Below are 13,137 nucleotides of genomic sequence, written 5' to 3'. Positions count from 1 at the left end.
TAATATCCATGTTAATTTGAGTACCAACGCATATCTGGCCAATAGGGACCCCTTACCTCCAAGATCCCTTTAGTCCACTCAGAAATACAGAGCATCCCACCCCATCCCTGGGAAATTCCTATAGCTTCCTTGGGAAATCATGAATTGATGGGGACTCCTTGGGACCCTATGCACAGACCTGCTGAAGGACTTCTGGGCTGAGCCAAGGGAGGACCTTGATACTGTACTTGGGAAAATCATGAACCACACGCTGCCGCTGACCATGGCTGATCATGCTGAGGTTGCTGCGTAAACCAGACAAGTAGACCTTCCCGTCCACAGAGATCAGAATGTGGCTGGCTTTAACGCTCCTGGGGGGGAAGGAAGAGAGAGATAATGAGCAATAGGAGCACCTCACACTAAAAACCCTCAATATTTACACACTACATCTATTCAGCTCACACCCAGGTGTATGTTATACATTTTATATATAAATATGTTTTTATGAAAAACTTCGAACATACAAAAAAAAGAGAAGATAGCATGAACCCATATTTTTAAAATATTTATTAAATATTTTTTTTAGATGCTGATGGGCCTTTGTTTTATTCATTTATTTCTATGGATGCTGAGAATCGAACCAAGTGCCTCACACATTCTAGGCAAGTGCTCTACCACTGAACCAATACCCCAACCCGCCCCCCCCCCCCCTTTTTTTTGGTACCAGGGATTGAACCCAGGGGCACTTAACCATTGAGCCACATCCCCAACCATTTTTATATTTTATTTTGAGACAGGGTCTCTCTAGATTGCTTATAGCCTAGCTAAGTTGCTCAGGGTGGTTTTGAATCTGTGATTCTCCTGCCTCCTCCCCTTGAGTCACTGGGATTACAGGCATGTGCCACCACACCCAAGAATCAGATTTTAAGACTTACTATGTCTTGTTCTTTTTTTTTTTTTCTTTTTTTAGTTGAAAGTGGACACAATACCTTTATTTTATTTATTTTTATGCGGTGCTGAGGATGGAGTCTAGTGCCTCAAATGTGCTAGGCACGTGCTCTACCACTGAGCCACACCTCCAGCCCTCCTGTTCTGTTTTATGCACATCCCCCTAGCTTCCACTAATAATCTAATCTGTACTTCTTATCTGTAGGGATTCTTTTTTTTAAAAAAATTTTTATTCTTAAGTTTTAGGTGGACACAATATCTTTATTTTACATTTATGTGGTGCTGAGGATTGAACCCAGTGCCTCGTGCATGCTAGGCAAGCCCTCTACCACTGAGTCACAACCCAGCCCCTTGTAGGCATTCTTGTAAAGTATGCCACTGTTTTGTATGTACATTTTAAACTTACTTGTTTTGTATGTATATTTTAAATTTAAGAATTTATGCAACTCATTCTTCCTTTCTCAGTGCTATATTTTCAAGACCCACCTGATAGCTCTCTTTATATATCTTACATATCTGATCTTTGCTTCTACTTGCCTCCTTGTGTCCAGGGTGGGAATCTAACACTTTATTCTCATTCTCCCAGTCTCCAGGGAGGGATACTCATACTGCCTCTACTCAGTACAAATATGACCAATGACATTGATACATATGTTCCCTCATGGGACTATGTGACAGTTTCTTTGGGGCACACACCCCAGAGGCAGTATTAATTGTCTTGTACAATTAATGTACAAGTGTACCTGACTGGCTGCATCAATCATCTTCTACTATCTGAAAAGAGGCTTTCAGGTTCCCACTGCACTGGGCTTCACCCAAACTCTGAACCACCACCAGTTTCAAGAGTATAAAGTGATATCTTAGTTTTATTTGCTTTTCTCTGATTGCTAGGTCTCAGTGCTGTCTCTTATATGACTGTTTGCTTTTGGGGATTTTCTCTTTTATAAGCTTCATATCCTTTGCCCATTTTCCTATTCTTTGTTGTCCTTTTCTCATTGCTTTGCAAAATTTTCTTATTTCTAAGCCCCTGTGTATCTTAGACAAAGCTAACATCTTCTTCCACTCTGTTACCCATTTCTTCACTTTGTTCATGATATCCTTTATTGAATAGGGAACTGAGTCTTCATATAATCAAATTCATCTATATTTTTGCCTTATGTTTTATGTTTCTAAAACGTTTAAAAGTTGTTTTTAGTCTCAGATCATAAAACTATTTTCTTGCCAGGTGTGGTGGCGCACGCCTGTAATCCAGTGGCTCAGGAGGCTGAGGCAGAAGTTTCCCGAGTTCAAAGTCAGCCTCAGCAACTTAGTGAGGCACTAAGTAACTTGGTGAGACCCTGTCTCTAAATAAACTATATATTAAAAAAGGGGGTGGGGATGTGGCTCAATGGTTAAGTGCCCCTGGGTTTAACCCCTGGTATCAAAAAAAAACAAAAAAACAAACAAAAAAAAAAACCCTATTTCCTCACATTGTTTTATATTTAAGTCTGAGTTTTAAATCTTACATTTAGGGCTTTAATCCACCTGCAGTTCTCTCTGGGTATGAAGATAGATAGAGTTCCAGTTTTATCATCTTTCCTACTATAAACCAGTTTTCCTGACACCACCTATTAAGAAATCTGTCTTTAATGCAGCCACTCATCTTAGGACTGACTTGAAAGCACACTAGAAAGGAAGTAGGGGAGTGGTCCATGTTAGATGTTCTTTCCTCTCACATTAATACTCAGGACCAAGCTGCCCAGTAAACAGAAAACAGTGGCTTCAGCACTAACAGGCTAAATGCTACCATTAGTGGCAAGGTCAGACCCAGATCCTTGATTTTATTTTATTTTTGGGTGCTGGGGATTGAACCCAGGGCCTGTGCATGTGAGGCAATCGACCTACCAGCTAAGCTGCATCCCCAGCCCCAGATCCTTGATTTTAAACTCTGGCTTCATTAACTCCAGTTAACTTTCAACTGTTTCCCTGAGGGCACATGGTCACATGTTCTTTTTGCTTGTTTTGTGGCCTGGGAATTGAACACAGGGCTACTCTACCACTGAGCTACATCCCCAGCCCTTTTTTATTTTTATATTGAGACAGGGTCTTACTATGTTGCTGAGGTTGGCCTCAAACTGGTGAACCTCCTGCCTCAGCCTCCCAAGTTGCTGAAATTACAGGCATGAGCCACAGCACACAGCATTTACTCTTTATTAATGGAGGATGAAGTCACTTAAGAGTGTATTACCAGGTGCAGTGGCGCATGTGTGTAATCCCAGCAGCTCAGGAGGCAGAGGCAGGAGAATCACGAGTTCAAAGCCACCCTCAGCAAAACCAAGGTGCTAAGCAACTCAGTGAGATCCTGTCTCTAAATAAAATACAAGATAGGGCTGGGGATGTGGCTCAGTGGTTGAGTGCCCCTGAGTTCAATACCCAGTACCTACCCGCAAAAAGAGCATACCTGTGGGGGCCGGGGTTGTAGTTCAGTGGTACAGTACTTGCCTAGCATGGGTGAGGCACTGGGTTCAATTCTTAGCACCTCATTAAAAATAAATAAATAAATAAATAAAATAAAGTTTTGTGTCCATCTACAACTAAAAATATAAAGGAAAAAACAAAGAGTGTACCTGTGCACATAGCCCATATGGTGGATGTAGTCCAGGGCCTTTAGCACCCCCTGCAGGATATAAGCTATTGCCAGTTCATTCATGCCATCCATGAAGTGTGTGCCGATGAGATCCTTTGCAGAACCTGAAGAAAAGAATTGTGGAGAGGAAGCAAAGGGTAATAGAGGAAGATGATGGCACATAAGCAATCTGCCAAAAGAGTTCTTAGAACCCTCTATACCAAGAACCTTTTCCCACTCACCATATGCCATGAATGATGTAACAACCCACAGCTCATTGTCTGCAATAAAGGTAGCTCGATATGGCACGATATTGGGATGGTTGAAGAGTTTAGAGACATGAAGCTCCCCCTGAAAGCAATGGTAAAGCTGAAGTCAAAATCAAGGAGCCCTGAAGAATGATACCCAATGTGAAGGTGGGAGCATAAATATCATGGGAACCTACTTCTTTCTGGGTGTTCTTCTCAGAGTTCTAGGATAAGCCAGAGTGCTTCCAGTATAGGAGAAAGTAGGCCCTGCTGTGTCTGCAGTCTGTTTTGCCTGCTTAGGCCTGAGAGTGGCTCTGTACTGAGCCTCAAGAAACAATCCCCCACTAGACAGGGAAACTACTGTCAACACATTGGAAGGTTCCAGTTAGCCATCTCAGACATGATGAAAATAAACTGCTGATTAAAGATTTAGGAAGCCTGCAAGCAAGCTTAGCTCAACTTCAAAGACCAAGGTACAGAACTCCTCTTGAAGAAAACAAAAACAAATTTTTCTATTATAAATAAAAACCTAGTAATTGATAGAAACAACGTATAAAGAACAAATGACAACTATGAAACATAAGATGCTTTTTCAACAATCTTAAACCAAGGGATCGCTTCCTTAGAAGCAGCTAAGAAGTGTTAAAAAAAAAAAAAATGGGGGCTGGGGTTGTAGCTTAGTGGTTGAGCACTTCCCTTGCATGCGTGAGGTGAGGCACTGGGTTCAATCCTCAGCACCACATAAAATAAATAAATTATAAAAACAAACATATAAGTCTAGGGGCTGGTATTGTGGCTCAGCGGTAGAGTGCTTGCCTAGCACGGTCAGGACCTGGGTTTGATCCTCAGCATCACATAAAAATAAAGGCATTGTGTTGTGTCCATCTACACCTAAAAAATAAATATTTAAAAAAAAATAAAGAATTACACAGTCTAGCAAGTACTAGAACAAAATTAGATGTGTTTTTCTAAAATAACTAAGCTGCTTTACTGGCAGCCTTGTTCCATCCTCAGCCCCACCAACCTACTCTGAACAAATGAACTGAGAATAGAGCACCATCAGGCAAGCTTGGATTCAGGGAAAACATTGAAACATTGCAAACAAAGAAGAGGAAAGGCTGCAAACAAGAACATTGAATATAACACAGAGCAGGCTCCTAATTCCAAGCCATGTTAGCCAAGGAGAGTCTAGGCCCCAGTCAGCTGCTAGACTTGTGGTCTCTCTCAGTTGAACAAGAATGCAACTACTTACTTCCTAAAAAGGAAGGAACCTAAGGCAAGCAGGATGCTAAGAGCTAGAAGATAGCCACTGGCAGCAGGGCAAGAAGCTCTGCATTGGAAACAAGACTGCCTGGGTCTGAATGCTGTCTCTGCCACTTACTACTATATATGACTGTGCACCAGTTACTCAGTCTTTTAAATAATGAATGAGCCACAAAGGAATATTTGAAGAAGGGAGCATAAAATACATATAATGGCCAATGCCTAAGATTCTCCATTGAAAGCTTCTTGACTTTTGAAGTCAAGAAGCCATCCATGAAGTGTGTGCTGATGAGATCCTTTGCAGGAACTTTCAGAAGATTGATGTGAGAGATGTCTTACAATTACTATGGAACATTCATTTTTTATTACCTGCAAAAATGTCACCATCTCATTGGAACAAGCTTCTAGGTTAATCCTTCGTACTGTCACATATTCTCCTGTTGGTTTGTATCTTGCCATATTCACTGTCATCAGGTCCTCAAATCCTTTGCCTAAAAGAAAAGAGGAATGCCATAAATAAGAACAACAGCTTCTAATCTCTTTAATGGAAAAAGAATCTGATTTCAACAGAAAATTTAATTAAAAATTTTCCCTACTGTTACTTTCATGATTGACATTTCTTTTTCTTTCCTTTTAGTTATCAATGGACCTTTATTTTACTTATTTATATGTGATGATAAGAATCAAACCCAGTGCTTCACACATGCTAGGCAAACACTCTACCAATGAGCCACAACCCCAGCCCAATGACTGACATTTCTTGGGTTTTCTCCTATCAGTTCCTTCTTAGTCAACCACTCCAGCTAGCTATGACCTGGGTCATCAGAAGTATACAACTATGAAGAAAAAAATGGCAAAATAGTTTCTCTCCTGGAAACTTGATTTCTTTGCATAGTTGGCAGAAAAAAAACAAAGAAGATCCACAGGAGCCAGGTTTGTCACTGTGAATCCTACTAATTGAGCTAAGCTGCAGCAGTCCCCTGGAACAGAAAAGCAATGACAGTCTCTGGACATTACCTATAATGGTAAGCAGCTCATAACATCCTCCCTCTGGCAGGAAACTACTCATGATCTCTTGTTTAGAGAAGGATGCTATCGACTCTGAGCTTGCCTCATTGGTCTAAAGAAAAAGAAAAATAGGTTAACAAAGAAAATGGGGTGGGACTGGAGTTGGGTGAAGGTGGTAATTTAAACCCATGAGGAAACTGGAATCTAAACACACAAATCCTGACTCTGGCAAAGAAACAATACCAACACTATTTGAAGAGAAAACACAAGATGTACAGTGTAGGAATCAACAATGATACCTGAGCAAGTTAAGTGTTGCAATATCTACACATGTTGGGAGATGACAACGGGCTGTTCCAGTCAACTGTCAATCTGCTTGTCCTTTCATACAACTGATTCACTTGTTAAAAAAAAAAAAAAAAAAAGAGAAATGCCATAAACTATGGCATATGGAATATCTATGAAATTCTTACTTGGGGCAAGGATGTCTAGAGAAAGGCATATGTAGAAAAAATAAGGGGGATAGAAAGGTAGAGAGGTCTCTTGAATTTCCTTCTCTTTGAGGGTCTTGCTTTTAAGGACCTAACTGCAAGATCTCAAAAAGATCAAGTGCTAAATCTTGCTGTGTGGAAAATGTGGCCAGAAGAAGTCCTCTCTTAAATAACCCAAGAGCCCAGGCTAGTCATTCCCTGGTGTTTCCAGATAAAGCAAGGTGACAATGCAGGCACTGAGCTGCAGGTCAGGAACAGAGCTGCCAGTTCTCAGCTGTATCCCCAGCTGCAGAAGCAACCTGCTCCCTCCTTCTGTGCTCTCATGCTACAAATGAAGCCAGAGCCCTGCCCTGCCACATAGATGGGGGAGTTATGCCTCTGGACTTTTGAGGGCCTAAAGGAAGGTGTTCAGCAATGTCTGAGTGTTGAAAGCAAAACACACAGCAGACAACAGCTCTTCTTCATCTAAATGGCTTGTTTTTCTTCTTCTTGACTTAAATTTATTTGTATGGCTTGGGATCTATATTTCTTTTTCTTTTTGACACTCTTTTCTTTTTTGGAAGGAGGGAATAACAAGGGATTGAACCCAGGGGCACTTTACCACTAAGCTAAATTCTTAGCCCTTTTTATTTTTTTATTTTGAGACAGGGTCTTGCTGAATTGCCCAGGCTGACCTCAAGCTTGTGATCCTCCTGCCTCAGCCTCCTGAGTCACTGGGTTTAGAGGTGTGTACCACCATGCTAGACCCTTTTTCTTCAGATGTGTATTCAACTAAAATGGAGAGACCCAAGGCCAGCTTATATGTCATATGCTACATTCAGAAATCTGGTCCCTAGCCAGGAGTGGTGGTGTATGCCTGTAATCCCAGCAACTCAGGACTCCAAGGCAGCAGGATCAAGTTTGAGGTCAGCATCAGCAACTTAGTGAGAGTCTAAGCAACTTAGTGAGACCCTGTCTGAAAATAAAAAATGAAAAGGGTTAAGGATATGACTGAGTGGTAAAATACCCTTGGGTTCAATCCCTTGTGTCAAAACAAAAAGAAAAACCTGGTCCCTAGTCAGAAAAAAAAAAAAATCTTTGTGAATACATGAAGAGTTGTTGGCTCAGCACTAGCTAGAAAGATCCAAGTAGAGAATGTTCTGACAAGACGGTATTTGAACAATCACCAAGGAAGTGGCTCTGCATAGGAGCCCATAAAAATGGTCATGTTTAGCTGGGCGTGGTGGCGCACACCTGTAATCCCAATGCAGGAGGAGCTAAAGTTCAAAGCCAGCCTCAGCAATCTAGCGAGGCGTTAAGCAACTCAGAGAGACCCTGTCTCTAAATAAAATACAAAATAGGGCTGGGGATGTAACTCAGTGGCCAAGTGCTCCTAAATTCAATCCCTGGTACCCTCAACTTCCCAAAAAATTACCTTACAAAAGAAAGTCATGTTTAAATCTGTTATTTAAATATAATATATTTTTCAGAGCATTTCCACATTGTATTTGATCTTCCCTATAGCTCAGTGAAGTAGATATCTCTATTTTCTAATACCAAAAATAAGGGCCAAGGAGATGAAATTCAAAATTCAAAATGTGAGTACATGGCACAGACAAGATCTGGGACCAGGCCAGGGAAATTAATATAATCCCTTGATAGGTTGATGTTTATGGAACATCTTTTTTTTTTTTTTAATATTTTTTTATTTGTAGATGGACACAATATCTTTGTTTATTTTTATGTGGTGCTGGGGATCGAACCCAGGGTCTCATGCATGCAAGGCAAGCGCTCTACCACTGAGCTACAGCCCCAGCCCTATGGAACATCTTATTTCAAAACAGTTGACAATATCTATGGGGAAAGAAGTGAAGTAGGATTCTACTCCTCACCACTTATGCTGACACTAAGAACTAAGAAGAAGTTAGTCAAGCAAAACTGACCACTGTTAACAAACTCCATTTCTAACTTGGTCTATTTTTAGTTTTGCTAAGACTTAGCCATATAGCTGTTCACCACTTTCACTGTTGTATGATATTCCTCTAATTAGTAAGACCCTGGGTAACTTAGAATTAATAAGTTGAGCCATATCCCCAGCCTTTTTTTTTTTTTTTTTTTTAGATAGGGTCTCATACTCCCATACCCAAAGCATAAGGAAGTACTAAACTACGTATTCAACTTTTTTTAACCCACCATTTCCCAATTATGGCTGTCTAAGAAACTTTTGATGCCTAACATCTGCTAATCTTTGGGAAAGAAAATACTATTTTAAGTGAAACATATGGTATAACACAAAGATCATAGCCTCAGGAGCCTGACAGAGGCAGAATTTGAATTCAGGTCTATCACTTGCCCTGCAAACCAAGGTAAGTCATTCTTATCTCTTGGTGGTCAGCTTTCTCAGCAGCAGTATAATTCCCATCTTGCAGGCTTGTTATAACTATAAAATGATATAAAATATATCAAGAGGACAGCTGCCTGCTATATAACAGGTATTCAATATGTGTTATTCTATTCTTCTCCTTCTATTGCTGTTTACTTTTGATGACTTGCCATTCAATAAACAAAATGGCACAGAAAATGGAAGAAACAGAATCCTAAGTGGAGCTTCATCAATAGTTGATTTATTTTGCTTTTTAAAATTTTTTTTTAGTTGTAGATGGACACAATACCTTTATTTACTTATACGTGGTGCTGAGGATCGAACCCAGTGCCTCACACATGCAAGGCAAGTGCTCTACCACTAAGTCACAGCCCTAGTTCCTGATTTATTTTGCTTCTTACAGTTATCTATGAAAACCAATTCTAGGATCATTTAATGTCACTGTAACTCTTTGAAATGAGCTTGTTTTTTTTTTTTTAACTTTATTTATTTATTTATTTATTTTTAGTTGTTGATAGACCTTTATTTATTTATTTTTTTATATGTGGTGCTAAGAATCGAACCTCATGTCTTGCACATGCCAGGCAAGTGTGCGGCCACTGAGCCACAATTCCAGCCCCCATGATCTTGTCTTTAAAACAATCTTAAAATACTGGTTACTACCTGCCACGTACTTCACACAAGTGAGAAAGATACAAGAGAAAATTGGAGCAGCAATTTGAGCAAGAAGTCTAAACCATGAACTCTGGAATGACAACTCCCCATTTGTTTAGAGTTTATGATGCTATGTCAGTCTTTAAGTATCCCATTCTCAACTTCTAGCCTCTGCACATACTCTTGCTCTCAATAAAATCAATGTCACCTGTTACCAGAAAACTCAGTGGGTTGCTTTCAGACCCAAACTTCTTATTCTGGCCTATGATTCTTCACATGATCTGACCTCTGCTCACCTCTCTGATCTCTTCCCTTATCACTCTCCCTGCCATTTTCTCATTGCTATCTCAATTCAACATAGAGGTGTCACTTAAATGTTGTCTCTTCAAGCCAGGTGTGGTGGCGCATGCCTGTAATCCCAGCAGCTAGGGAGACTGAGGCAGGAGGATTGCAAGTTCGAAGCCAGCCTTAGCAATTTAGCAAGCACTAAACAGCTCAGCAAAACCCTACCTCTAGATATTAAAAAAAGGGGGATGGTGAGGATGTGGCTCTGTGGTGAAGTGCCCCTGGGTTCAATCCCTGGTACCAAAAAAAGTTGTCTCTTCAGAGAAGACTCTGTCAGGCAAAATAGGCTCCTAATTACTTTCCTTGCTTTACTTTCTTCATGGTAGCCATCACTGCAGTTTGTTTATCTATTTCCAATCTTCTCCATTAGAATGCCAAGCTTCACAAGAAAGGAACCTTGTCTGTCTTGACACATATTTATTTATTTATTATTTTTTAATATTTATTTTTTTTAGTTTTCAGCAGTCACAACATCTTTGTAAGTGGTGTTGAGAATCGAACCCAGGCCACACGCAAACCAGGTGAGCGTGCTACCGCTTGAGCCACATCCCCATCCCTGTCTTGACACGTATTTAAAAAACAAAAATCATTCAATCAAAGTTTGAAATGAAGAGGTTTTCTGACTGTAATCCCAGCAACTCAGGAGGCCGAGGCAGAAGGATCAAAATTTGAGGTCAGCTATGACAATTTAGTGAGACCATGTCTCAAAATAAAAAATAAAAAGTGGGGCTGGTGATATGGCTCAAGAGGTAGTACGCTCACCTGGCATGCAGGGGGTGCTGGGTTCGATCCTCAGTACCACATAAAAATAAAATAAAGATGTTGTGCCACCGAAAACTAAAAAATAAATATTAAAAAATTCTCTCTCTCTCTCTTAAAAAAAAAAAAAAAAGAGTTGGAGATGTAGCTCAGTGGCAAAGCTCCCTCGGGTCCAATCCCTGTACCAAAAAGTAAATAACTGCCTTTGGAAAAACTACAAATAATTCACTGTTACTACCTATGTCCTTCCATGTCAGGGACACTTAGAAAATATACTGTCTCACTAGGCTTCACATTAAGATGTGCTCTTTTTGAGGAAACAAACCAAGTCAAAGCTTTCATCAAAGAGAAATTCCCAGTCACCATCATCATTTTTCATATAACCTGGGGCTGGCTACCTCAACACATTCACTAAACTATTGATGTGCTTAGTTAGCAACTTGACAAATATTTCTACTATCCTGGAGTACAGAAAACTATTCAAAAGTGTTCGTTTTAGAAAATAAAATTCTTGGGCTGGGTGTAGCCCAGGACTAGAGTACTTGCCTGGCATGTATGAGGCACTAAATGCAATCCACAGCACCACAAAGAAAGAGAGGGAGGGAAAAAGAAGGAAGGTAGAAAAATTCTTTAGGTAATTGGGATTACAGTTCATGGGCAATTGGGAATTGCATGAAAGCATCTACGCTAGTGATTGCTGTGGTTCCTCTGCCTCACTGACCCCAACTCACTAGAAACAATCCTAAAATGGAGGCTTTCTATGTTGTGAATATTCTTTAGGTCTGAAGTTAGACAGCCTAACTTTCACTTATGAAAGCAAACAAACTAAAAAACAAAGGCAAGATGGGTGTGGTGGCACACACCTATAACCCTAGCAACTCAGGTGGCTGAGACAGGAGGACTAAATCTAAGGCTTACCTTAGCAATTCTGCAAGAACATGTCTCAAAATAAAAAAATAAAAAGGGATGGTGATATAGCTAAGTGACAAAGTACCCTTGTGTTCAATTCCCATTACCCTCCCCTTCAAAAAAAAAAAAAAAAAAAAAAAAGAAAGAAAGAAAAAGAAAAAGAAAGGTAGTTCTTTGTTTCTGTACCAGAATTGAACCTAGGAATGCTTAACCACTGAACTACATCCACACTTCTTTTTACTTTTTATTTTGAAACAGTCTCTCTCCTGCCTCAGCCACCTGAGTCACAGGATCATAGTGCCACTACACCCAGCACAAAAGCAATATTATGAAAGGAAGATGTCTGGTCTGATATTGACACAAGAAAGGGAAGCTAGTTCATTATACTATTTGAGACTTAAAAAAGGTCTAAATCTATAAAAAGAATGAAATATTTAGCCTATTGTGTTTAAATGCAGCATGCATAGTTTTATTAGTATGATGTATAATCTCAAACTGTTCAGGCAAATAAACCAATACTATTAAGATCTTCTTAGTTTCCTATACCATGAAAAACATGTTATTCATTTCCAAGTAATTGAAAAATATATAAAGTCAGATGTGGTGGCCCACATCTATAATCCTAGTTATTCTGGAGGCTGAGAAAGAATGATCACAAGTTGGAAACCAGCCTAGCAACTTAGCATATCCTATCTCAAAATAAAAAAAGTTTGGGGATGTAGCTGAGTGGTAAAGTACCCCAGGTTCAAACCCCCAGTACTATAAAAAAGGAAAATCCATAAACTATTGACATCTAGAAATGACCATACAATGATAGCTTTGTTTAAACAGTTTAAAACAAAATACAATAAAGCATACAAAGACAATACTCATGAAATGCTTCCAAATGAACACATTCAACTTTCCATAGGTTTCACCCAGGATAGCTTTTGGCATAACACTGACAGATCTGAATATATAAAAATTATATACAACTAGCATGGTACTCTGGAAAAAAAAAAATCATCCTACAAGGGAACTTTTTGGATCTCCTGAATGGAAAGTATTTGGATCTGGTAGAGAAGTGCTCCTGACAGCCTCCATGAGCACAGTCAAAGCTTTAATCAGAGAAATTCCAAGTCACCACCATCATTTTTCATTCAACCTTGGGGCTACCTGCAAAAGGTACAAGAGTCTGTAATCCTTACTGAGTTAGAACTCTACTTAGACTGTTTCTTAAAGACACTGACTCACGTTTTCCAAAGCAGCCTGGTACACTGCACTCATATGGTGCTATTTACTTAGGTAAAATAAACCAGAAGAGGAGGAAGCAGAGCAAATCTTGCAGTTTTTGCCAATAGAAAAAGCAAATTATTAGTTTTGAAATTTTTAATTTTGGCTTTATTTTTTAAGGTAGGAGACTTGAAGTCTTGACTTATAATCTAGACAGAGATTTATATTATTTTCAAAGACTGTACTCTATTATTAATAGACTAAGATTGGAGAATTTAGCGTCACCAGCCAGAATTCAGACTGGAGAAACTTATTTTGGGGGCGGTGGGGGGGTGGGCAATTAGGAGGGTGGTT

General features: G+C 39.7%; 1 protein-coding gene and 1 non-coding gene across 7 annotated transcripts in view; both read right to left on the bottom strand.

The window, feature by feature from the left end:
• Strada (STE20 related adaptor alpha) overlaps positions 1-13,137 on the bottom strand; it is a 32,812-nt gene that overhangs the window by 5,767 nt on the left and 13,908 nt on the right. For all 6 annotated transcript variants that reach the window (XM_076869271.1, XM_076869273.1, XM_076869272.1 and 3 more), the window contains 5 exons: positions 6,061-6,163; positions 5,413-5,534; positions 3,775-3,883; positions 3,534-3,657; positions 179-350 (listed from right to left, as the gene is read on the bottom strand). In XM_076869271.1, the coding sequence (XP_076725386.1) occupies positions 179-350; positions 3,534-3,657; positions 3,775-3,883; positions 5,413-5,534; positions 6,061-6,163 (630 nt within the window). The remainder of the gene's footprint in view (positions 1-178; positions 351-3,533; positions 3,658-3,774; positions 3,884-5,412; positions 5,535-6,060; positions 6,164-13,137) is intronic.
• On the bottom strand, positions 8,264-8,336 carry Trnaa-ugc (transfer RNA alanine (anticodon UGC)). Its single transcript has one exon. It is a non-coding gene; the product is annotated as a tRNA-Ala (tRNA).

The sequence above is a fragment of the Callospermophilus lateralis genome, chromosome 11 (assembly GCF_048772815.1).
Source record: "Callospermophilus lateralis isolate mCalLat2 chromosome 11, mCalLat2.hap1, whole genome shotgun sequence".
NCBI lineage: Eukaryota > Metazoa > Chordata > Mammalia > Rodentia > Sciuridae > Callospermophilus > Callospermophilus lateralis.
Note: the sequence above shows the minus strand (reverse complement) of the source record. Positions and strands in the feature narration are given on the sequence as shown.